The sequence below is a fragment of the Mesitornis unicolor genome, unplaced genomic scaffold (assembly GCF_000695765.1).
Source record: "Mesitornis unicolor isolate BGI_N332 unplaced genomic scaffold, ASM69576v1 Scaffold6326, whole genome shotgun sequence".
Taxonomy (NCBI): domain Eukaryota; kingdom Metazoa; phylum Chordata; class Aves; order Mesitornithiformes; family Mesitornithidae; genus Mesitornis; species Mesitornis unicolor.
Window position 1 is genome coordinate 1 of NW_010190145.1, and position 26,215 is coordinate 26,215.

Genomic DNA, 26,215 nt, shown 5'->3' on the forward strand with positions numbered 1-26,215 from the left:
TTTTCCAACCGAGCGATTCTGTGTGTGTGAATTGTTAGTCATACAGAGCTTGGGAGTAATGCATCCAAGAGTTTCTGTGAATCCTTGGGTGCTTGGGCTTTGATTGACTTTGTGTTCCTGGCTGTACCTGTGTTTTTTAGGAACATGAACCACAGTAACTGGTGATCACCATCTTTGTCTGAGGAAATGTGTTGCTCTGCACTGTGTGTGTGCTCATAGATCAGTGAATGTGTAAGCCTGCTGCTTTGGCAATTTCTTTCAGTAAGCTGTTTTCTAAAATTCAGGCAGACTTAAGAAAAATGAGTTGGCTTAAGCCCATGAGCAGCCTTTTTAGAAGCAGCTGTGAAGCTGCCGACACATACAGGAAGAAGTATCATCAACTGAAGTTATGACAGTTGAAAACTGAAATTTCCCCTTTGTGTTGGTTGCACTGTTTTCGCAGGGTGACTCAGGAACCCTTCGAATGAGTGACTGCAGTGTGGTTCAGAAGGGAGGCTGTTGCTGAGCAGGGTTGGTGAGACCCACTTCCGTTTTCTAACCCACTACACTCAACGCTGCTGTTGTGGAGCTTTGGAGTAGGTCAGGGTGAGCAACAGCGGTTTTCTCAGCAAAACTCTCATGTGCCAGAGGCTGTTTTGGAGATGGAGGGAAAGTGTCGTATCAATATCGGCAGACACCTGTAAATTGCAAAAGTAAAACTTAAGTGCTCGTTATCATGTCATTTTATTAAAATGCCAGCAAGTGCACTTAATGGGCCTTATTCATTACCACTCCATCAAACCTGCTCAGCTGTAAGGATGAATAGCACAGCTGCAAATCCAGTTCCTTCTAGTAACTATTATTTAAGTACGTAATTTGCAGGGAGGTGGTGTTCAAGTTTTTTTCTGTGCACACAGGAAAAACATCCCACAGCTTAAATACCCATCTGGTTGTTCACCATCAAGTGTTTAATCGCTGTGTTCAGTCATTGGGCTGTAACTGTTTCACGACACAGCGTGCCTCGTGTCCTGGAGGAATACAGGGTTTATAACCCTGCCATCTTTAAGGGGCTGGATAGACAAACATAGTTTGGTCTTTGAAATCCATCTTGGTGGATATTCACTAGAAGTCTCTAGAGAAGAACTGATGCAACATCTCTTGTGAAGGTGACCAATGATGGTGCACATGAGGAAGACTTTTCCTGGTCCTCCTTTACAAATGTGTTCATTTTCCCTTTGATGTTGACCAACTTCTCTCATTCCGCTTTGCTGCAGCATCTTTTTGCTGTGTAGGCTGTTACCATAAGCCATGGTTCATACTTAGTGCTGCTAAAATATTTTTTTACTTCTCTGCACAGAAAGGATTAGTGATCAAATCTACTTAACTTCAGCATAAAAAGGGTTAGTGATCAAAACTACCAAAATACGATAGAGAAAACTTTGAACCTGATTTTTGTGAAAAACTTCAGCCTTTGAGTTTGAATTTGATTTTGCTGAGAATTTATGTAAGGGCAAGAGAAAAACTTAGAGACCACAGAGAAAAATCTTTTAAAAAATCAATTTTGTAGAAGAAAGTTGTTTCCTACCAGCCTTAAACAAATGATTTTTCAGCAGTCATTCCTGAAACATGTTCATGTTCTGTTGATCTCTGCTCCTTTTAACTAAGGACTTGGGAAAGAGAAACTGTAGTAAACTTCAAATTGCCCAAGTCTCAGACGGTGCATAGAATAGCTCATAAGAGGCAGATTTTGGGAAGCTGGAGTCCTTCCCATTTGGCAGCTGCTCTTTAAAGGAAAACTGGACACTTGCCCAACTCACAGCAGTTTCTTACTGGTTACTACAGCATCCTGCTGGGAAATCTTGGCCTCCTGTTAATTTAATTGAATTGTTATGACGTGGTGCTGTTAATCAGTTTCCCATTTTTTTCAAATTCATATGATTCTCCACGGCATGTGGTCTGTTCTGTTTTGATGTCAAAAGAAAGAAAAATCATGGGGAAAAAAAAAAGAGTGAAAGAAGCAGTTACTTAGCTTTCTGTGAAAATATAGCAACTAAATATGAAGAGTCAACTGTGCCTGTCCCCTTCTGCTGTTAATGGTTTTGGGCATCACCTCACAATCATCTTGTTCTCATATTTGTGCCTCCTATGTCTGTAGCTTTGCTTGCTGGGCCTTCAGGGCAATAGGAAGCTGATAAAAAGAGAACATCTCAATTTAAGCTCCTTCTGCTGTAATAACATGCAGAGCATGTTGCCTGGCTGTGGGCTCCATCCTCAGCTTTTCTGCAGAGCTCTTCATTTTTGTTCCTTCTCCCATTTGTCCACTTGTCTGTTGTGTGCAGTCTGACACAGGTCTCAATTCTGTCCACACTTCTTACATGCTGCTAGCTTTATGTGGGTGAGCAGAAACAGCCATCGCTGTAATTTTATTTCTGTTGTATTGTCTAAATTTGTGCTTGCTTAAGTAGAGAACCTTGGTTAAATACTTCTGCTGACCACAGCTTTGTTAATGCACCCTGAATGGGCCAGTGCATCAGATAATGTTTTGGGTTGGTTGGACCTTTGCAAAGGAAAAACAGCAGGTATTTCCCCTCATGCTGAGTAGGTAGCCAGTGCATATCTGGAAGTAGTTGACTTATTTTACTGAAAAAACAACTTTCCTGTAATTGCTTTCTGGCTGTTGGATGTCCTCCTCTGAAGTTACACTCTCTTGGTATAAAAGTGTGCCCTCAGCTGCAGCACAGCCCAGTCCAGTTCACTTCACCTGGGCAGTATCCAACAAGAAAATGAGGGTTTTCATGGTGACTGCTTTCTAGATGTCATTTGGGGTTGCTATATCTCTGCCTGCATTGTGGCTTTATCTTCTCCTTCTGTTATCTTTGCTTCCTTGTGCCAACAGCAAGGACTTGCTGACTGGATAAATTGTTCTTCTGGGCATTTTGGGCTGTTAAACATCCCTGGGGACTGGGAAAGGAGTGGACCAACAACTGAGTTGGTGCAGGCTGCTGTGTGGTGGGAGAATCCTTTCCCCCATCTCTTGTGGTAAAGTTGCTAAATTCTTGACTAACTGGTGGCAGCTTAAAACACTCCAACATAGTCAGCTACATATGAATAATGTTACTGGCACAGCAGGTAAACAGACTAGTGTGGGGTAGGAGAAAAACATGTAGGTAGCCCCCTGAAAATCCTGAGTAGGATTGGGGAACAGAGACACACCAGAAAATGTACTAGTTTTTGTCTGTGTAGAAACCCAGTGTTGAAAGGTAAGAGAGACCTTAATTGTCAAGTCTCATTTCTGAATCCTCATCAACCGACTGATAGTTCCTGATTAAGCTCTTGGCTTTTTAATGAATGTCAGAAAGGGCACAGCCTCATCAGTGCTGGGAACATCATTGCAAATGCTTTACCTGAGACAGTAGACCTGGAGGAAGAGAGACTCCATTTATCCACTGTGCTAGTTCAATATTCATATTGATCATAAAACAAAAAAGGGGAAACACAACACTTCCTTATTTACCCATGTCTTATCTGCTGATAAACAGAAACACCAGCACTTAAATGAAAGCAGATGTTGCTGGTCTTCAGGCAAATAATGCCTCATTATTTATATTAGGGCTTTATCATGATGCAGTTATCAGTAATTATTGTAAATTGCAACAGCAAAAGGGCAAAATGACTGAATATTAAGTGATAGGTTTTAACAGAAGTCAATAAATTATAAACAAAACCCCATGGGTAGTAGCCAGTTATTTTTGCTGCCTGTTGTGGGTTCACCCCAGGTGGCAGCTCACTCCCACACAGCCACTCAGTCTCTCCCCTCAGTGGGATGGGGAGAGAAATGGAAGGGCAAAAGCAAGAAAACTTGAGGATTGAGACAAAGACAGTTTAATAGGTAAAGCAAAAGCTGTGTGCATAATAAGCAAAGCAAAGTAAGGGATTGTCATCCATCTGCTTGCTGATGGAAATCAGTTCAGCCATCCCCAGGAAAGCAGGACTTCATCACATATAACAGTTACTTGGGAAGAGAAATGCCATAACTGTCAATGTCCCCTCCTCCTTCCCCCAGCTTTAATTGCTGAGCACATCATCATATGGCCTGGAGTATCCCTTTGGTCAGTTGGGGTCAGCTGTACTGGCTGTGTCTCCTCCCAGCTCCTTGTGCAGCCCCAGCCTACCTGCCTGAGGGAGCAGTGTCAGAAACACAAAAGACCTTGATGCTGTAAAAGCAGTGCTCAGTAGTAACTAAAACATCCTGGTGTTATTCCACTGTTTTGGCCACAAATCCAAAACACAGCACCACACCACAGCTCTGTGAAGAAAATTAACTCCAGCCCACCCAAACGCACTCCACCTGTTTATGCAAGAGGCATTGTTAGGCTAAATAATTTACCTAAGAAAGTCTGATTAAGTATTTGAAGAGTTAGAAGTAATTTTTTTTAATAGCTTGATCTGTTTTTCCAGGAAACTTTGATCAACAGCACAAAGTAATCAGAATATTTGTTCTGACTCTGGGATGTTGCCTTAGTCCTAACTTAGTGCAGCAAAGATCATTTCATTTTGAAAAATACAACATTGCTAGCTGGCTGTTAGGAAGACAATTCTTCACCAAAGTTCAGTTCTCAGGCAAATTGTTACATAGATTTGTATATAAGTTCAGAGTGCCCAATTAGGCAGATTCCTTCCTTTGAACTGACTGAAATTATATCCTAAACAATAATAGAGTTGATCAATATTACTCTAATTGGTTGTTGCACTGAATCCTTTTCAATATGCCATATCTTATGTAAGTTTGTAGTATTGCTTATTGGAGTGTGGATGTGTTGCTTGTGAAGGATGCCTGAAGGCTGACTTTATCCCTGTGTATTGTTTTTGACTTGTGTAACTAAAGCCTGGAAGATACTTTCAGGTTTTATTTCTCATATAAGCATGAGGAGCTTAATGCCAAATCTGCCCGCTTTCACTCAGCGTTTGTAGGAACGCAGGTAGCCTAGCTGAAATGTGAGTGGTAATGTTGTAAATACTAGTAGAACTCTGCTTATGTTTGAAATAAGTTGCTCAGCACAGCAACCCTGGAGTAGGCAGTACATAACCCAGTACTTCAGTGGCAAGCCTAGCTGCAGAGCTCATCCTTCCAGTCAGATGGGCTTAGACCTTGTAAGCATTACCAGCAAGATCAGTGCTTAAGCAATGGTGCTTAAAAACCATCTATTTCAAGCAGTCTTCCATGTCACACCAGATTCTGTTTTCACAGTTCTGGATTTTGGAAGGTTTTCGCTATCATCATCTTGCATTTTTGCCATTCTGATTCCTCTCCATTATTGCAACTACTGCTGTCACATATGCAGTTCAGGTGTGCACAGGTTTCATGCCCTGTGCCCTTTGGTTTTCTGAATAACAACTTCGTGCAATGTGTCTTGATGGTTAATTCATCTGGTTTGTATGAGTCACTATTCACCGAGTTATTTTCTTCCTGCCCCACTCCTGCCACCAAGCAGAAGCAAATTACTGTCAATCCAGTTTCTATTCTGAGAGTAATATTCTTGTTTCTTTTCCCCCACAGAATTTAAACTGCCTCGTAAGAAATAGTAAGTAATTTTTTTCTTCATTGTGGTTTTCTCATAGGATTGTGCTTTTTAAAAATGCTTTTTAACTAGATTCATACAGCAAGTTCTTCCAGCTAGAATCAGATGGAAAGTGAAGCACTGCTGTCATGCCTTGCTTTTGAGAGTTTTGGGTTAGATCCATAATCAGCTCCAGCTTAGAAGAAGAATGGGAAGTTAAGTCCAGGATAGAGTTTGGGGGTGGAGTGTGTGGAACACAACCCAACTTGTTTAGTTTCCGTTTAAAGCTGGGATGGTCAGTTTTCAAAGAAATGGGAGTTTTATGACACGTTTCTCAGTAAATGTTCATTACAAGCTGTTGTATCTATTATATACTAGATGAAAAATTCATGTACAAAGTAGAATTAAAAAGGGGCATAAAGGGATGCAGCTGAGAGCAACTAATGTAAATTATTTGGCATAAAGTCCAATGAATTAACTTGATGATCTTAAAGGTCCTTTCTAACCTAAATGATTCTATGATTGGGAAGAGGAAACTAGAGTTACTGTTAAGTCCCACTGAACAAATCTCATCGATATATCCGGTATAAGGGGTCAAGTCTTAGCAATGGTACGCTACTGAAACTCTACAGTATGATTGTGGGTAATGTTCTAGGAAAAAAGAAAAAAGAGAGAATGTTCTGCATTTGTCCCTTTGATACATGGTGGCATCTGGACGGTGCTGCCAAATTCCTTGGCCTTTCTTTGCAGTTGTTGTTCTAAGCAAGCTCATTGCTGCCTTGGTGCCCAGTCCTGTATCATACTGGCACAAGTATTTTTGTAGCCATGCTTGTCATGCCAGATTAGGGAGATCACTATGCTGAAAATAACCAGATTTTAAACTTCCTTGGCAGAAGAGGGATTGGGTGGGATCAGATTGGATCATATTTCCCACTGTCAGATGGCCACTGGAATACAGCGTGGCAACACAGCTAAGCCAAACTGCACCATTAAAATGCTGCCTTACTTCAATATTTGGTTTAAATTCTGCCTTATGGTTCTTGTTATGCTCTTCTGATCTACAGGAAATAGATGGGGTTTTTGGTTAGTTGGTTTTTTTTTTTAGTTTAGTATGCTCTTTTCTGAAAGGTACTTTAATCTTATCAGGTTTGCTATAGATATTTTTTGGTAGAATGAGCATTTGAGGGTTGTCTAATTACTTCCTAGGGATTAAACTCATGCTGTCACAAGAAGCGATAGTGCCCGCTTTCCACTGTTCCTAGCACTGAAAGTGTACTTTGATGGGGGGGTTAAGGTGTCCTGACTGCACTGTGTAATGACACAATGCTGGGGGAAAGTGCTTCCCTTACCTGTGTCCCTGCTTCCCTCGGGACAGTGCCAATGGTGGTGGGCCTACAGCCTGAACTGCTTCCTTCAGTTCTACCTGGCAGAGTGGCCCACCAGGGAAATGGGGAAATCTTTGTTTGGAGGGTCATTCTTGTGAACCAAATCATCACACAGCCCCATGATTGTTTGACCTCATGCAAGGGAATAAATTGAAGATGTAACCGAGAGAACAACCTCATTAGCAGCGTGGATTTCTATCAGCTGAAACTGGTAGTAAAACATGGTTTGCTTTTGAGGAGTTCAACCTACAAATTTACTCTGTTGCTCTTTGTTCTTCTCATTTCAATGTCACAGTGGTTTAGTGTGGATGCTAAAGAATGTCATACCAATCTCTCCAAAACCTGTATAATCATTTAACCTTTTCTCTTCTTTTTTGATATATTCAGTGATTGCACTAGCCTGGTCATTTGATTCACAGGTTTCATGACACAGCTCTTGTTAGGTAGTTTTTCTGCTAGTTTTTCAGCAGTGCTATTATAAATAAATGACATTATAAATTCTCAGTAGGTAAATATGGCCTACACTGCATGTGCTTAGATCTGTATTACAGTGTGTCAAGAGGTGTTTTGTCTGAATGGGCCCAATATACAAAGTGACTCAGATTTGTTTTTATTGACAGTTCTGCCTTCCCCTCCTCCAAGCCTGACAGTTGTCATATGCTCTATCATCAGTTATTTTATATCTACTTCTAGATTATTGATATTTAGAAAAATGCATAGCATTGGTCCTATGCTCACCCCTGCAGAGCTATTGAAAACATTCATACAGTAATGATTTCCCACTAGCAACTCCTCCTTGATTTGTCAGCCTAGTTCTTCCTGTGTTTGTGCTTAACTGATATTCAGCAGAGCTATTTTTAATATGCTCTGATAAGTCAAATGTCTTACAGAAGTCTAAGTAGATCATGTCTGTCTAATGCTTGTCATACCTGATTTCATTTTCTGATGAGATTACAGGACCGGTTGTCTCTTACACTGTATTGACTAGCATAATTATTTTTCTGTCCAGAGAGCTCATTAGCTTAGGAAGGGCATAACGGCAGTTGTTGGAAGCTTGATTCAGATGTGTATTCAAATTAGAAGTAAGGCAGTTTTTAAACAGAAAGTAATTAACTATTTGAACAATTTCTCTGGGTATCTGGCAGACTTCTTATCATTGGAAAGCTGGGAATTAGTACTAGGCATCTAACATAGGTCTGTTTCAGCAGCAAGCCATTGAGTAAACTTACTTGACCTGTTTAACCTGACTACATTGATTGTGGTAATTACTAATGGATTTTAAGCAATAGAGGAAGTGTAAGTTACTAGAATGAGTTCAGAATATCACAGACAATTTATAAAGTATGTGCATGCTGAAAACTGCCTTTGTGAACTGTGAAGCAGTCTGTCACCCAGTTTTGACCTCTGAGCAACGCTGACCCAAAGGGTCATAAATGCAGTTCAGCAGAGCTTCCTGGGCCCTGCTTTAAATGGCAGTTTTCATTTACTGGACAGGTACCTGCATGGATGTGAGCTGGCTGCAGGTTCCTGTGTGGACTCCTTCTGCTCCAAGCAGTCTTCACGTCTCTTCTGATGTTTTCCGTCAGATGGATGGAAACCTGCTCCCTGTGCTTCGGATAGAATGGAAAGTGGCCACTGATGGTAAGTGGTAGTTTTTTATTCTGAACATGGAGCAGAGGAATTAGGTGTGATCCAGTAAGGATAAGGAGGAGAACTATGACTTGAAATCTCTTACTGATTTGGTCATGAAAGCAGAGCTCTGAAATTTTGGGGATTGGCCACTTCATTTTTTTTGTTTGAGGAGATGATTTCGTTTTTTCTTGGTGGCTAAATGAGGGCCTTGCGTGTTCCGGGTATTCAAGAATTTAAAATTGCCTTTTTCACTAGTATGGGATAATGACATTTAAAATGGGAAAAGCAGATAAAAATGGAATCAAGAGACCCATACCTTTACCACAGCAGTGAGGGGAGAAAGGAGATCCACACTGCAAGCATTGCCTTTTCAAGGCATAGTAATGACTGCAGCAGTCTTGTGCGGGGGAATTACATCTGTGAACTGAACAAATGAGAATTTGAGAAAGCACAAATAGTTTATGTTCTGTTAACCCAGTGCAAGTTCCTACCATTTCAGGTAACCTAGCCCTTGTAACTTAGGTTTCATATATGCAGATGTCTTGATAAAGGTATAATTGTCTCATTTTTGGAGCCTAAATGAGTACCTGTAAATCATAGTTTATCACTCTCTGAATATCTTTGATTGCTTTTTGTTTGTTTGTGTATAGTGTTTCTTTTGCATGCTCTTGTCCATGGTTTTGCACTGATTCAAGACAGAAATAAGCACATTCATTTCTTCCTTCTGCAGGCCCTGTGTCCAAGGGCTATATAGAGTTATTGTCTCAGTATAGCTATAGTAGTGTAGAAGCAGGTGTGACTCACCTGATTACTCAGGTAACTCAGTCATTTTTGTGGCTATGGTTATAAACTTTCTCATTGGGGTTGTCTGTACCAAAATAAAAGCGTATTTGCTTCAGTGCCCAAACTGCATGTAGCAGCCTTGAGAGGCAGAGCTAAACAAAGCACTGAACTTGTGGAACTGGCAAGGTGTCTGGAAGAATGAGGTTGCCTTCTACTCTCCCCCTTCATTTGCACAGGAAACAAAGTCCTTGACATGCAGGACAACCTTTAAGCTAAAAGTGCTACTAGTCAACTTTGCACACTCACTTTTTCATGGCCAGTTATCTTTGTGTTGGGATCCCCAGCACTCTTACTCTCAGAATAGAGACTGCGGCAAGACTAGGCACAGCAGTAATCTCTGTGGGTGTTGCAACCTCTGCACATGCAGAGGATGGGAAAAGACATCTCTCTCTGTCCCTGTGCCTGCAGCTAGCATCCGGTATCTCCGAGGGGCAGAGCTGGCTGTGATGCAAGTGAACAGCAATCAACAGATCTGTGCCCAGTTTGACTTTCAGAACAATTTGCCACTTCAAGTTCGTCCAGATGGAGGCCGGGTGAGTACAAAGGCCTCTAAACTACTTTTTCCAGTCCATGATTTTGTTTCTGCTTTCACTGTCATACAGCAAGGTTATTGATTAAAAAAATATAGACTGTTAGAAGAGCTGATGAAACAATTAAGATATTGAGCTTGAGACCTGTTTTTGTTTTCCAGTTCATTTTATACTTGTGTATAACTGTGTACAAGCTGGTTACTTATCTTGGTTTTTCTTTCACTCTTGCCATTCTTCAGGTTTTAAGAATTGTTTTTCTCATGTAATCATTCTAGATGTTGCTTAAAGCAAATAACTGTAGGAGTTTTTGCATTCTGCTTGACAGCTGTGACATAGCCTTCTTTTTAACTCAGCCCTTTCTTTTACTTCCACTTCTTTCTTGTAACCTCTTGCTGTGGAGGAAAGCACCAACTTTGGGGATGATCCTTCAGCTTACACTCAGTGTAGGAAACTCATGAGAAAAATGCAGAGCATCCACAGCTCCCTTTATGAACAATAGGAATCTAGAGTTCGTTCTTTACAACGCAGCACTGGCCAGAGTTGCTTCACCATCTGAAGCCAGAATTCTCTCACAGAATTTGCACAGCATTGCTGATACGTGGAAAACAGTATAGGTTTAAGAAAATAGGTATGGAATGACCAGGTACAGAACTATATATTTTTAAGTGCAATTCTAAATGCTTAGCACTTGCACAGCATTGCAAGATTCGTACTAGACTAGAATCTCAGTCTCAAAAGTTCATATCTTATCCTTATTTCTTTTCAGTTCAGAATGTCATTAAGTGGAAGCTCCATACAGTTGTTTGGCCCGAGACGGTTGTATCAGTTCAGAAATCCCAAGAAATAATTGTACTTTTCTCATTCCAAAGAGAAGAATTTGAGATAGGCCAAGGGACTGGTACATTTAATACACCCGAGTTCCTTTTTTTTTTTTTTTTTTTTATTTTATAGTCAGACTTCAGAAAAAAGGGTCATATGGAATGAGGCAACACAGTGGAACAGGACCAAGTCGGCTGTTGATTTCAGTGCCTTTATAGGACAACATTCTCATTTTAAGTCCTTGTGAACATGTTCTGTTTTCAGTGGAATTTCACTTTTGACCGCTTTGAAGTGGATCCTGGCCAGACTTACCAAGTGACTATCTACCACCTGCCCAAACTTGGTGTAGATGGAGACTACAATTGCAAGTCTATGTCTCTCACAATGCCTGGTAAGAGATGCTCTAGGACTGTGATGTTTTGTGGACCTGTAGTTGGGTTGGTTTTTTCTCCAGACCAGACTCATGAACTGTGAGCAAGTTTAGCAATAGGGTGACAGTATTATGAAAACCTGTTGCCTTTCAGAATATTGCTGTTTAGAAAGTCAATGGTGATAGCCTCCTCTACAATACCCCTGTGGTATGTATCAAAAGTGCATGTATCATTTGTGCTACAAGTCACCATCCTTGTTTCTGGGATCCTGTGTCTAGCAGTTTGTCAAATCTCTGCTTGGAATGAGGTGCATGTGGAGGGACTAGTTTGTGAAGGCCAGATCCCTTGGTTCCAGTTGACTGTAGTTCCTACATGGAAGATACTGCTATAAAAATATCCATATGCTCTCTAGGAAGCCTCTGATTTCTGAGAAATTGCATTTATAGCTTGTCAAGAATTCTGCTACAGCTATGACAAAAGAAATTCATAATTAAACCTGAAAACTAGTGTAGGTGTTCCTCTAAGGAACTGTTTTAAAGTAAGTTACACCCGGATTTTATTGCTGAAATGTTCATCAGTGGAGCAGGCACAAAGATATTTAATCTACGTGACTAAGGCTGTAGAGTAATATTTCATGCTCTTTGCAGACTATTGCTGCTGCTTTTATTTAATTTTAAGTCTTTCAAAGTTCCCCCTCTGCTTATGGAAGTGGGAAGTATAGGCCAGAATTTCCAAATCAGGCACAGTTAGGCATAATTTACCAAGAAACTTCATAAAGCTGAGTGCCTGACCTTTTGTGCATATGAAAATTTTCCTGTAACTAAAAAGAACTTGTTTTCCCTGAAGATCCTGAGCATCTGCAGTGCCCTCTGGCTGCACTGGCTAGCTTATAAAGATTTGGCACCCAATATAGCTTGAGAAGTGGTTCATAATCTTCTTCACTTTCTTACAGTTGTCAACATGACTTTGTAATTACAAAATGGCAAAGTATGGGGTGTGTCAGTCAGTATGAACTGGGAAAGGAGAGAGGGCACCTGGTTTTCAGCCCTCTCATCCTTTCTTATGCCTGGTCATAGTGAGAACTTCCTGGCTTTTATCCTCCTCAGTTCTTTGGAAACTTAGTGCATTGTTGTCAAGCTCAGCAGTTACAGGGAAGCTTTGTTGACTAGACCTTACATATGAATTACAGGGGCAGTATATATTTTTCAACTTTGAAAGTTGGAAATTTAAGATATACAATGTTTTCTTTCAGCTGTTTAGGTAGGGAGTTGTTCCTTTTCCTTTGTGTCCAAACCCTGGCGGAGAGACACAGTTTAGGTTGAGACTTGTAACTCCCATATTGCTAAATGTTAAATAGGCAGCTCTGGATTTGACTCTGAAGAAAGTCCCAAAGAGCAAGGCCAGTTTGCTAAATGAAGCAAAGAGAATTATAAAAATGGAAGAGTATTTTGGGATCAAGAAAGATTCCAAGTTTTCCTGGGGCAGAATGCTTTTGGAAGAAACTATTGCTGTAGCATTCTCAAGGTCTAGAGATCAATATGAAGTTTTAATTTCACTATGACCCTCTCTGCACAAGTCTTTCATTAGCAAGAGTTGTCAAAGATTACTCTTATAATGGTACTGTATATTTTCAGTCTTATTAATTATTGCTGTTCTGGAAAAATCCACCATAAAATCAGTGGAGAGGCTAGTTTACCCATTTGAAACCAATGCTACTCTGGTGCAGGATTTTGCTACTGCTTTGGAACAAAGGTCTCTGCTCATTGAGGAGGGCTTAGTTAGGTGTCTGGCTTCTGATAAGAAAATGGTTTTTTTTCCTAAACGGAAATACAATGTTTCTTACTAGTCACTGATGGTCTTTCTTGCAGACTGCAGGGACTCTCTAATGAAAAGAACCGTGTCATGTATAAAGACAGGTAAAAAAAAATTCTCTTTGAGTCATGTAAATATGGATGCCCTGTTGAAATATTTCTGACAGTTGAGAAACTTGGTAATATCTGTACTACTTCCAGGCAGTTTGTGGGAGCCCAGGATCCAAGGTAAAAGTCTAGATGATACAACTTTGCTTGTGAGCTTTAACCCATGGATGGAGTCAGCCCGATACCAAATTCATGTGGCCAGTTTCCTGGATGAGAAGAAGTGTAAAGTGATCACACGTGACTTCACTGAGGTAATGATCTTCCTAAATTATGCCCTCTGTGGTAATTTAGACAAACATTTCTCTAATGTTTTCTAAACAAGGAGTTGGAGCTGTAATGTAGAAGGCGTAACAAATGTACTTGAACAACAATTTTCAAGGAATTATTTTCACAGGTTTTTAATTACCTTTGAAAAGGGGAAATTTATTTGAGGAATTTAGTCGATAAAAGATCAAAAAGAGGTTTTATAATGCGTGGAGCAATCTGTAAACATCTGCAAAGAAAACCAGAATTTGATTTTTGATCACCTTTGTCAAGCCAATGCCTGGGGGATAAGACTAAATCAATCAATCAAAGCTGAGGTGCAAAGTTTCAATAAATCACCGAAGTAGTTTCTCAAATGTGATGAGGGAGTTAATTAATTTTTCTTAGATCAAGAATGAGTGGTTTTGTAACAGATGATTCAATTAAATGGAGAATCAATTCCTGTAGGTCTCACAGCCTGTGTTGCTGAGGAGCTCAAAGTAGATCCAGTGTGTTTTCTGACATAAATGTTCTGCTTTCAGGCATCTAAGGGGGGAGGAATGCTGAATATTTGGTACTAGTCCCCACCCTTCCTTGGGGGAGGGCAGATATGTTGGCATTCAGTTTGTTTAATCTTTCAATTCCTTCCACACTTAAAACATTTTGTACTGCATACACTGATATGTATTAAGTTATTACTGACACACCTGGTACAGCTGCCTTCTCCCTGGCAGAGGGGAATATACCTCATTTTGGAGTATGTATCTGCTACTCATTGTAAAAATATATTTAGATTCTCAAGATATTGATTGCATACAGCAGGTAACAAGGACAACATATTTATCTGTTCTAGTGTCACAAACAGCAGTGTTGACACCTTTTTTAATTAAACAAGGAAGCTTGTTAATGTTTACACATGAAATAACTGAAGACATTTACATTAAGAAACTAAGTTTAACACATTTGAAGTTATACAATGAACATCCTTAATTGTTTCCTGTTACCTGTGCAACCTTAGCCTGCTGCCTTAATTGTTTTACCATGTCTGTCACACAAGACACCTGCAGTGATGGTGGCCAGACCGTTTATCCATTTCTCTGTGGGCTTCTTGTTCCAAAAAGAAAACCCCAGAAATGTCTGTTTCTTTGGATCACTCCACATTCTCATGTCAAGTCCTTTTTTTTTTTTTTTTCCTGCTTTCATTCCGTTCTTTTCCTTTCCTTATAACTTGCATCTGATTCCTGCAGGGTGGACTGCAACAGCAAGTGAATGTCACAATCAAAATAGAGAAGAACATAAGAGCTTGCTGCAACTACCAAATACAGGTAGGATCTCACTGTTGTCCCTGTGTCTGTCCTTCACCAACAAGACACTGAGCAGTTTAGAAACATTACGGTTTTTCACAGTGTTTTGTTCTGAGATTAGCTAATCAAAAATTACCTGAATCAGGGAAATAATTACCATAGCTGAAAGAACTTTTATATATATATGTAGGGGTGTGCGTGTGTGTGTGTGTATTCTAAAATACAGAGAATGTTGAGGAATAGGGAAAGTAAATTGGGAAACAAATTTGCTTTTGCTAGCTTCTGTTTTCTGAATTTATTTCAACTGCAGATTCAGCCATTCTTTGCAAACTGTGGCACAGACTGTCTGAGACACTCTGCTTTCATCCCATGCTCACCAGCTCCAAGTGAGAACTACTTTTCTGTAAATCAGATTCCCATTGTCTTACAGATGAGAGCTGAATTTTTAATGTAATTCTTGTCTTTTGCAGGTACAGACCCATCAGGTAAGAAGTTCTTCCAATACTCTGAAACTCTTTTACTAGTCTTTTCCTGTCATGTATAATAACAAATGATCCTCCCTGGGAATGACCTGATCGGCAGGAAATGTCCCCTTGTAACACTGAGTTCAGAATTAATTGTGTTAAGATTTACTTCACCATGATTGAACAAGGCAGGTATTTGTATGCAGAGTGAACCTTAAAGAACAATTTTTTAGAGATATTTCACTTGCATAAAATCCTTTGAGAAGCAGTTTTGACAAGAAGTGTCTTTATATAAAATACTTTCTGTCACTTTGCTCAGTGTTAAAACATTTGCATAATATAAAGCCACTTTTGGAGAGAATAACTTGCATATATTCATTTTTATGAATGTCAAGATAAATCATGTGCATAGTGATTTGACATCTTTGGCTGGAACAACACCTGTAAGGAGCTAGTTTGCCCAAGATTAAAAAAGGAAAAAAAACACCTGTAGGTTGAAAAAAACACATCACCCAAAATGGGGAATATTTTTGGTTTTTTAAGATCGATTACATGAACAGGCAGGACATGGGCAGCATGCCTGTCAGAGCTGGATAAACGTTGTTTAGAGGAAAGATATAGATCTGTATTTTCCATGTGCTGTACATATGGTTCTTTGTGGAGGAAGTTTAAAGTGTAGAGCATCATCATGAAAGCAGAAATTCACTGCTGTGATATGTTATAAGAGGGAAGTGCTGGACTACCTGTGGTTTTGGCCAGTTGGGGGTCCTTCTCCCTTGACTTCTGCTGCTGAAGAAACTTCTGATGTTTGGTAAAACTCTATTCATGTAAAGCAATGTCTGAGCACTATTTTTGTACTGCAGGTGATACAATTATATGGCTCTACTGGTGTATCACTGGGATCTGTGTGTTACTGGTGGGATCAGTCATAGCAGGTGTGATTTGTATGACCAAAAAACGGGCAGGTAAGACTCATATCAGCTAGGAAGAAAAGACTCAATGCTATATACTATATTTTTCCTACTTCTTTACCTATTCCTTTTACTGTTTTCTTCCCAGCTGTTCTGATGTCTTGCCACTGAGATAATGTCTATGTAAACATCTTCTGGTTTATACCATAGGACTTGTAACATCCTAATACCATCCACCTAGTTAAGTAAAGCCTTCCACAGCTTATGCTCTCTGATACCCCATTTTCATAGTGCTTCAAAGCTCATGGCGGTGGGGGGAAGGAACTTCATAGTACAGCCCTTTGTTTCCTGCAGATTGCTACAGATACCTTTTCCGTTTATTTTTCTCCTGCATTGCATCAGTTTCGCAGGACAGAAGCTTCCTGTTTGCCCAGACTATCATCTTTCTCCTGTCCCCCAAAGTCTCTACAAAATTCATTCTTATACTGTTTTGAGTTTAAATAATGTTTTTCAATTAAGATGCAAGAAGAAAAACAGGACACAGAGGTTGACACTGAGTGGGTTGAAAAATTGAGTGCTTAAAGACTAATTCCTAGTCTTTGCTGCTGCAACCATGAGGCAGTTATCGCAGGGAAACTGTGCAACTCACTGTTTGGGTTTTTACCTCAGAGGAGTAACTGGAAGTCTTTTGAAAATTTTCTTAGCACCAAACTTATCTATATGGTGTAGCTGGGGACATTTTAGTCACCTCTTTAGAGGAGCCTCTTAAAAAAAAAAAACTATCTTTAAAAAAGCCTCCTCTACTTAAGGAGTGGTAGCAGAACAATTGGGAGCTCTGTACTTCTTGAGGCTGGCCAGATCTGAAGAAGACAGAGAAAACTGGTTTTGAGTGCATTTCTTTTCCCAAAGGAAAAATGTAGCAAAGTACATAGCAAAAGTCATGAAAGGCAGATCTTGCTTGACCAACATGATCTCCTTCTATGACCAGGTGACCCGCCTAGTGGATGAGAGGGGAAGACTCTGGACGTTGTCTACCTGGACTTTAGTAAAGCCTTTGACACAGTCTCCCACAGCATTCTCCTAGAGAAGCTGGTGGTCGTGGCTTGGACAGGATTACTCTTTGTGGAGAGGGAAAAAAAAAAAACCCACACAAAAAAAACCACACAAAAAACCCACCAAAAAACCAAACAAAAAAACCCCCACCACCCTAGCTTGACAGCCAAGCACAGACAGTTGTAGGGAACAGAATTTAATCCAGTTGGCAGCCAGTCACAAGCAGTGTTCCCAGGGCTCAGTTTTGGGGCCAGTCCTGTTTAACATCTTTATCGATGACCTGGGTGAGGGGATTGAGTGCTCCCTCAGCAAGTTTGCAGACGACAACAAATTGGGTGGGAGTGTTGATCTGCCCGAGGATAGGAAGGCTCTGCAAAGGGACCTGGATAGGCTGAATCAATGGGCTGAGGCCAACTGTATGGGCTTCAACAAGGCCAAGTGCCGGGTCCTGCACTTCGGTCGCAATAACCCCATGCAGCACTACAGGCTTGGGGATGAGTGGCTGGAAAGCTGCCAGCAGAAAAGGACCTGGGGGTGTTGGTGGACAGCAGGATGACCATGAGCCAGCAATGTGCCCTTGTGGCCAAGAAGGTCAATGGCATCCTGGGGTGTATTCGAAATAGTGTGGCCAACAGCAGTAGGGAAGTGATCCTTCCCCTGTACTCAGCACTGATGAGTCCACACCTTGAATACTGTGTTCAGTTCTGGGCCCCTCGCTACAGGAAGGACGTTGGGGCACTGGAGCATGTTCAAAAAAGGGCAATGAAGCTGGTGAAGGATCTGGAGCACAAGTCTTATGAGGAACAGCTGAGAGAACTGGGATTGTTTAGTCTGGAGAAGAGGAGGCTGAGGGTAGACCTTACTACTCGCTAAAACTACTTGAAAGGAGGTTGTAGTGAGGTGGGTGTTGGCCTTTTCTCCCAAGTAACAAGCAATAGGATGAGAGGAAATGGCCTCAAGTTGTACCAAGGGAGGGTTGGATTGGATATTACGAAAAATTTATTTACCGAGAGAGTGGTCAAATACTGGAACAGGCTGCCCAGGGAGGTGGTGGAGTCACCATCCCTGGAGGTGTTCAAAAAATGTGTAGATGTGGCACTCCAGGACATGATTTAGTGAGCACGGTAGTGTTAGGCTGACAGTTGGACTTGATGATCTTAGAGGTCTTTTCCAACCTTTATGATTCTAAAATTGACTGTAGAAAAGTCTTTGTTCATTTAGTATATTTTTTTTAATTGGCTTCTTCCTCCCCATTGTTTTATCCCTGCACAGTCAAAGATTATACAGTTTTTTTAACCTAAATTTTGGAAGGTGATGTCATTTTATGAATTTAATCTTACTTTGTGTTTTCAGAACTAACAGTGACTTTCTCTCTTCCAGGACACCGGCGAAGGAAATGCAGCCATAATGATTTGCAAACTGGTAAGATGTCCTGCCTGTGTTTTATCAAACACATGTAAAGCATTCTGGAAGTCTCATACAATTGTCAAAAAGGGGCTTTTATAGTCTCTACTACTCTACAGGTGCTTCTCAAAACGAAAAGGTAGCCTTAAGATCTTCCTTTTAGCTATAAAAATGTTGGTATATGAAATTTGGAGTGCCGTGTTTGCCAGAAAGGAGATAATTGCTTCATAAAGTGGTGAGATTTTTGACCCAGCTGAGGCTGTACTGGGAAGAGAAACTTTGCTCATCATCTAAGGCATAGCAATAGGAGATTGTTTTGGAGTGGGTGCACTTGGCTCTCCAGCAGAGAATATAGCTGCGTTTGCAAGCCTCTTGAAGCTAGTGTATATACTTCTGCATGGTAAAATTCCCTGAACCATCCAGGCATTATTATAAATCATAACTCCACTGTCTGGACTTTCTTACTAAATTTCTATGAGATGTTGTCTGCACATGTTGCCAAAGTAGCTTCAAAACTGGTAGTCGCTAGAATCTTTTGTTTAAATTCTCCTATGTTGATTGCCTCTGACTTGCACCGTTACAAGTTCAGGAATGTGGCTGGGACTAATATTTTTCTGTCTTTCAGCAGCACCATATACTGACCTTCCTCTGCCACCCTTGAAGCCCCGAAAGGTTTGGATTGTGTACTCTGCTGATCACCTGCTGTACGTGGATGTTGTGCTGAAGTTTGCGGAGTTTCTGATGACGGTCTGTGGCACAGCTGTAGCCTTAGATTTGCTAGAAGATCATCAGATCTCAGAATTAGGGCCCTTACCCTGGCTTACTCGACAGAAGAAGGAAATGGAAGACCTGTCTTCAAAGATCATCATTTTATGTTCACGGGGCACCCAGGCCAAATGGCAGGCCATGCTTGGGAGTGAGCCTGTGTGTCTTAAGCAAGATCAGCAAAAGCCAATGGGAGACCTGTTTACCCCAGCCTTGAATTTGCTCTTGCCAGATTTCAAGAAGCCAGCCTGTTTTGGAATGTATATAGTCTGCTATTTTGAGGGGATCAGTAGTGAGAAAGATATTCCTGATTTGTTCAACGTCACATCCAGGTACCAACTGATGGACAAGTTTGAGGATATTTATTTTCGGATTCAGGATTTGGAGAAGTTTGAACCTGGGCGCATCCATCGAATCCAGGAAATCACAGCTGAAAATTACATCGATACCCCTAGTGGGAGTAAGTTGAAAGAGGCAGTACAAAAGTTCAAGAACTGGCAGACACAGCACCCAGACTGGTTTGAGAGTGAAACCATCTGCTTGGATAACGATGAAGAATTACAGTCACTGAACAGAGAGAGCCAGGTGGATTCATTGCTAAGTGAACCGGGTGGAATTGTGCAACACCAGCTGCACCTACGGGAGCCTGACCCTGACTGCTGTTATGTGATCAACCTCCACATGCGTGAAGATGAAAGCAGAGGCTGTAAACTGCAGCCTCAACTTAATCCGTGTGGGGATCCAACTTCTCAGACTGTGGTCCTTCCTATTGATGAGGCTCCTCTAGTTCAGGTAGTGGAGCCAGTCTCTTCTATAGAAGAAGACAGAGATATACTTGGTCATCACGTGCTGAGTAATGAGGACTGTATGGAAGGAGTCCCTCTTCTAGAGAGGAGCTTTCCAATGAGGAATAACATAATCCTCCACGATGACTCTGAAGTTTCAGCAATAGATGAGCAGAGTCCTGCAAACCTCTCAGGTGAACTGAGACACCATCTGAATGGACTCATGTGCTCTCTTTATCAGCAGAGTGTCATTCCTTCAGAGCCATCTCTCTGCCAAGAGGAGGCTGACAGGCAACACCAGTTGGTCTTTGACCAATGCAAAGACCAGAGACAGTCAGTGCAATCAGACCAGGGCTATATCTCTAGATGTTCTCCTCTGCCTCCTGATGACCTTGTGGAGGAGGAGGAGGAGGAAGAGGAGGAGGATCAGGAAAAACAGGTGGTCTTCCATGAACTTTCTCCAGAGGTCTTGAACAGTCTAAAGAGCCTCCAGAAGCAGCTGTTATTCCAGGACATTCAACAGAGCTCTGACGGGGAGTATCCAGCTGAGGTGATGGACATTGGCCCATCTTGGGAGGACTGTTAGGCTCTGTCTGGGACCTGCTCCATTTGAAATACAGAGATGAAAGGTGGCACCATTCACAGTGCTAAAACGGCATTTCCAACACCATCCTTGTCCTTGTATTGTAAGAGACTTACTGGTGGGATCGTCCTGTCTGCTGCTAGGAGGCAGGATTGCCCAGCAAACTAGTACTGTTGCTTCCAATCTCTGTGGAGAGAAGCAAGGAATAGTAGCCACCTTGTGAAAGACCAGGCAGCAGTTCTGTTCCTTGGGGAATTGCATTATATTGAGTCCTCGCTGATGGATGGCAGAAAAATTACTGTGGTTCATCCACTTGTGCCTTCAAAGCCCTCTCCAGCTGTACTGATTCTATTGCACTCTATAAAAGTGTGCCCTATGGCCAGGGTTTGGAAAACAGATTTACATAACATGGCAAAACTTAATTGCCATTTTAATACATATTTTAAATATTTTGTTGTCAATACTGTATTAAAGGTGTGTGTCTTAAACTTGAGCTGGGTTAGGGCTGTCTCTGCGTGGTTGATACATGTATCTAGAGATTTTTTTCTTTGCCACTCATTTATTTGCAACTGCATTTTCACGGCCATTCAGAAATCAAGTGAAGTGGCTGAGCAGTATGTGGCACAAACTTTTAATCAGGAATCTCCGTAAATCTCCCTGCCTCCCTACTGGGAGGAATGTCCTTGAAAACCAGTAATAGGAGGAAGGGGGAGAAAGGAGGTAATGGACAAAAAAAATGGGATTCCGGCTTATTTCACAGTTCTAAGAAGAATCTAGAACTGAATACAGAATTACTGAATCAGTCTGGCATATTCTGTAATGCACTGCTGCTTGCTTTTGGACATCTTATCACCAGGAAGACTTGAACTGAAGATGTAGATTGTGACACAATTAAGGAAATGAAATACTATTTTGGAGGGGAAAAAGTATAGCTTCAGCAGATGCTGTTTTAGAGTGGAGATTATAACTGAGTTAGGGGAGTCTGAACCAAAATGAGTGTAAGATGTACTTTTGTAGGTATAAACTCAAGCACAGGCAGTTCAGGCTAACCATTGCAATGTATTTAATAAACTAAGGGGTTCACCTTCCAGGAAGCACTGATGGTAACTCTTATCAGTTCCCATGTTCTTAAAAGATTAAGCTTGATGCACTAGAAAAAAAATGTTCTCCATGGGTGATTGTGTGTTGGCTCATGTGGCACTGACTGGTTAGGGACTAATCGAGGCTGATGTTTACCCCGTTTATCACAGTTTCTGCAGTCCAGCCCCCTGGATAACAGCTTGTGACATGTAAATACATCCAGGCCTTTCTCCTTTGTGTTCAGATAAGCTTGTCATCTTCCTGTCCTTTTAAGTTTACTTGTGAAAAAAATCTTAAGACAATTTTACTTCAACTTTAAAAAAAAAATCTGTTATCTTGGAAGATAACCTGTTCTTCTGAATTGCAAACAATATTGTATTTTGTATGTTTTATAATTTGTTTGACTTGTGTTTTGTTCCTTAAATTAAAAAGCAAGAATAGTTTTGGAGATATTTACTTCTGTCCTCAATTCTGCCTAGCTCCTTATGTTAGTATTTCTTAGAAGTCTGAGGCAAAACCAAGAACCAGAACTGAACTGGTTGGCAAATACAACAGTCCAGCAAAGCACTGTGCTGCTGGATACAGCTGAGGGCCCTCACGTGTGGGAAGTGCATGCTCCTTCAAAATGGCTGTTAAAAAAGTCAGATGTTTGTAATTTCTGTGCAGGGCTGGCCCGTGAGGCCGGACTGTTAAGAAAACTTGCTTCCTCTGCAGCCAGATACCTAGGAAGACCATCAGAGGGGCAGTCCCTGCACAGATCAAATGGAAGACTGGCTGCCACCTTCATTTCCCATCTGTGCAGGACCTAACCCAATGGGAACTAAACAGGAGGCAGCTGTGATCTCAATGCTTCTCCAGTGAGAACCCATTTTTCAGATTATGTGAATAATTGTCATCTTGATCATCCCACTCCTTAAAGTTTCTTTTATCTTACAGCAATTAACATGTAAATCTGATTTTTTTCTTTTTTTTATGCCCTGAGCCTTTTTCAAGTGATATGAATTCCTGTAAATCACTTAAATAGGAAACTCAGAAGTGTCATCTGCATCTTCTTGCCTTAGTCATTCCCTTCTCAGATAGCTCCCTTGGTGTTACAGCTTTTGGAATTCATTTTCACTTACAAGAAATTTATTTGGTGGGGGGGAAATCCAGACATTATTTTAGCACTCCAATATGAGGAAATGGAGTAATTTCAGTGCCTCTTTTGGTCCCTGAATGTAAAACTGAATAGCCCAGCAAGCCTCAAAGGAGAGAAGAAAAGAGGAAAATTAGTCACAAGTTTCTAATTTTATTTTAACAATCTTGCTTTTTAAAAAATACAAGTTCTGATTAATGCCAGGGGGATGCTATGTGTCCATTAGCCACAGGCCTTACCTCTCATTTCAGTTTCTCTTCCCGGGAGTAGTCATCTCTGTCAGGATAGCAAACAGAGCAATAAAATGCTGAATAGCTGTGTTCCAAGGCCTGTAACAGAATCCCAAGAATACGTGTCTTAGTATGGCACAACTTTGTTTAGCAAAGTGTTGCTGACCTGGACCAGTGGTTTAATGTTGGCAAAATATACAGTAGGTGCACAAGGTGCATCAGGTGAGGTATTGTTTGCACTTTAATGGTACCGCTATCTCTGTCTTCTGCAAACAGATCTATTGTGTGGCAAAAGGGTTTAAATGCAAGTGAGAGCTCAATTGCCAAGGATAAGGGAATGCAAAAGGTGGAGCAGGCTTATAAACACGACATGGAAGAGCTTTAAATGTTTCTCCATAGTAAGTAATTGAAGTGGCAGCAGAGCTGCCCTTTTAGTTGCAAGGGGGCTTCTGTACAGCCAACTACTACGAGAGCTTTATGCTCTCCAAACAGCACACTTGCTAACAACCTAGAAACCATGGCACTAGGGAGAACCACTTTTTTCTACAAAAGAATTCTACATGACAGAAGCATCGTTTTGCAGGGTCATCTGCCCCACGTAGCCTTCGCATCCATCCACAAATTGGACCTGTGATTTCACTGCCAATGGTTTGAATATGCTGTGGCTTGATAAATTTTAAATCTGCCATTTTCTCAATGTCTTAAATGGAAAAAGGCACTCACTGTTGAAACAGCAACTTTGTTATGTGCTACGATGGGGTACTGAAGTACGACTTGTTAATAGTTCTGCTGTGATTCTTCTAGTGTCTCAACTATGCTTACACTTCAGTGCACTAGGGATTTTCTATGCACTTTGGTGCTATCGTGAATTTGGCCATAGGAGCAGCAAGACATAGTTGGGGGTGAATAGCTTTTTTTTTTCCATAGCCTTGTTTTTGGCAAATTTTGTAGGGAGCTTTTTCTTGGTTTTGGTTTTGTTGTTTGGGTTTTTTTTCAGCTGTTTGTAGTATGGAGTATTCCTAAGTACAGGTATCATCTCATTCTCTCTGAAATAATACTGAGGTTTTACTATCTGTTTAACACTGAAAAAGGGAGGTGCAAGGAAACAAAAATCTGTACAAGCATAATATACCTGTAACTGCACCTCCTTTGGCCAGGAACGTAGCATCCCATTGACACATCTCACATCACATAGGAAAAGTTCACAGTACCAAGTTTTACAATCACAGTCACTCACAGCACCAAGATTGTCCAGACAAAAAAAATAAAAGTTACCGAAGAGAAAGGCCACTGGCCAAAGTTCACACAACTGCCCCGTAAGGGCTCAGGTTGAAAATAAAGCACTGGCGGGAAAGTTAAGCCTAGCCTTTGCTGGCTCTCCATTTGGCATGGGGAGAGCAGCGAGTCCCTCATCCTAGCTGCAGCTCTGAACAGAAGAGCGTTATTGCCCTGCGAAACTCATCAGCCACCTCAGAGCTGAGGGAGAAGAGCCCCATGGCACCCCCACTTCTGCCAGTGGGAGCTGGAAGTTGCCAGACTGTAAACATTTTGTTGTAGCAGTCCCCTGGAGCAGGCGGTTGATCCCACTCTGTGAAAAGGGAGGTGGGACAGAGGCTCGGTCCCGCTGGAGCCTGAGCCCTGAAGGAAAGAATGGATGTGTGTGTGTGTGTGTGTGTGGGAGAAGTCTGGGCTGCGCCTGCAGTGCTGCTGTTGGCTCTGGGTAGCAGGTGGTTGTGCTTTACTCCCCCTTCCCAACAGGACAGCTTGGAGAAAAAAAGGCTCAGGACAGGAAAGCTGGCATTTTCCCAATTAATGCAGCCTCACCCAGATAACAAAATACAAGCCTGGGAGGGGTAAAGTCCTTCCTCCGAACATGGCCTCTGTGTTCCTGCTTCCATTTGGCTGGTTCCAGGAGCAGCTGTAGCCAGGCAGAAGAGCAGGCCTTGACCCCCACCGAACATTCATGGAGCTTAAAACCAAAGATAAGTATGTTTCTATGAGAGGTTACTAACAGTTTACTTTTTCCCCACCCACCCTTAACCACATGCACATGGAGGACGGGGTACTGGTGTGTGGGCTTTCACCAAAGTTCGGGAGCTTTGTGCTGAAAAGTGAGGTTGACCGAGCTCAGGGCCCACTGCGAGCAGCGCTGACATCCTCTGCTCTGCTGTTTGAGAGGGGGGCAGCTTTAGCCCCTTCTCTGCTCTCTCAAACAGACATGGCCAGGGGCCGGAGGAAATCTTTCCAGCCTTCCCAGCCTGTGTAAAGGGAGACCCTGTGCTCTACGTGAAAAAAGAAAACCAACACTGATCCCGCAAACATGCATATTCACAGAGAAATGAGAGCCCCAGCGTGTGGGTGCTGCCATGTGAAGCAAGCAGTAGGCTGCTGTAAACCCTGTTCTCACCAGAAATAAACGTCTCGGTGGTAGTGAAGTGGGGTCTGAGCCCCAGGATTGTGTCCATGCCGGATTCACGTGTTTCTTTAGTGTGTGAAGTCAACATAAGATGCAAAAGGTTGAAGCACAGAGGTAGACATTTTCAGCTTGGAAAAAGTGGCTCCTAGGCTTGAAATACCCAGATGGCCGGCGTGCTCCCGGAGATTCCCCAGTTGGCACGTGAAGACCCTCTGCATCGCTACTGCTGGGAAGTCGAGGTGGCAGCTTTGCAAGACCTAGCGAAACCAACGCGTGCTTCCTTTTGTCCTGCCCACACCCCAAAGGCACGTCCCTGCTGGTCAGACCCCCTCTTGCATCTCATCGTTGTGGTCAGCAGGAGTTCTTAGAGGAGTGGACAAAATCCACTGGTCCCTGTAGTTTAATGGGAAAAGGAAAAACTAAATCTTTATGGTCACAAAGCAACACAATGTCCTGGCGGGGAGCGGGAAGGAAAGAGCAGGGCCTTCCAAATGGTGCAGAGGAGCAGAAGCACTAGAAGATGACTCGTCATGAAGGGCTGATGTGTTTTCCAGGGACAAACTTCAGCCATAGGCTTCTGCAGGTGGTCGGATTTGTGCCAAGCTTCTGCTGATGAGTTTGTCCGTGGAAAAAGGAGTTGGAGAGCAAGAGTGCGGCAGGGGAGCACGCATTCCCTTCCCCTGCTCGGCTTCGGTGGTGGGAACCTGAGCAGAAACGCAGAGAAACTCTGCCGGGAGCGGACCTGGAGGCGGCAGGCGGCAGTGGCTGGGGACAGTGGGGGGGCTCAGCCCTGGGCGGTGACCGCC

The 26,215-nt window shown here is 41.9% G+C and overlaps 1 protein-coding gene across 1 annotated transcript; it reads left to right on the forward strand.

Annotated features, from left to right (window-relative positions):
* Positions 1 to 5,531: 5,531 nt before the first annotated feature.
* Positions 5,532 to 20,551, forward strand: IL17RA (interleukin 17 receptor A). The gene is made up of 12 exons (XM_010186304.1): positions 5,532 to 5,561; positions 8,417 to 8,563; positions 9,806 to 9,930; positions 11,011 to 11,137; positions 12,986 to 13,033; positions 13,130 to 13,287; positions 14,527 to 14,604; positions 14,894 to 14,969; positions 15,054 to 15,068; positions 15,911 to 16,012; positions 18,392 to 18,433; positions 19,041 to 20,551. The coding sequence occupies exons 2-12, from the start codon at positions 8,425 to 8,427 to the stop codon at positions 20,549 to 20,551; spliced, it is 2,421 nt and encodes an 806-aa protein (XP_010184606.1). The 5' UTR covers positions 5,532 to 5,561; positions 8,417 to 8,424.
* The last annotated feature ends 5,664 nt before the right edge of the window (positions 20,552 to 26,215 follow it).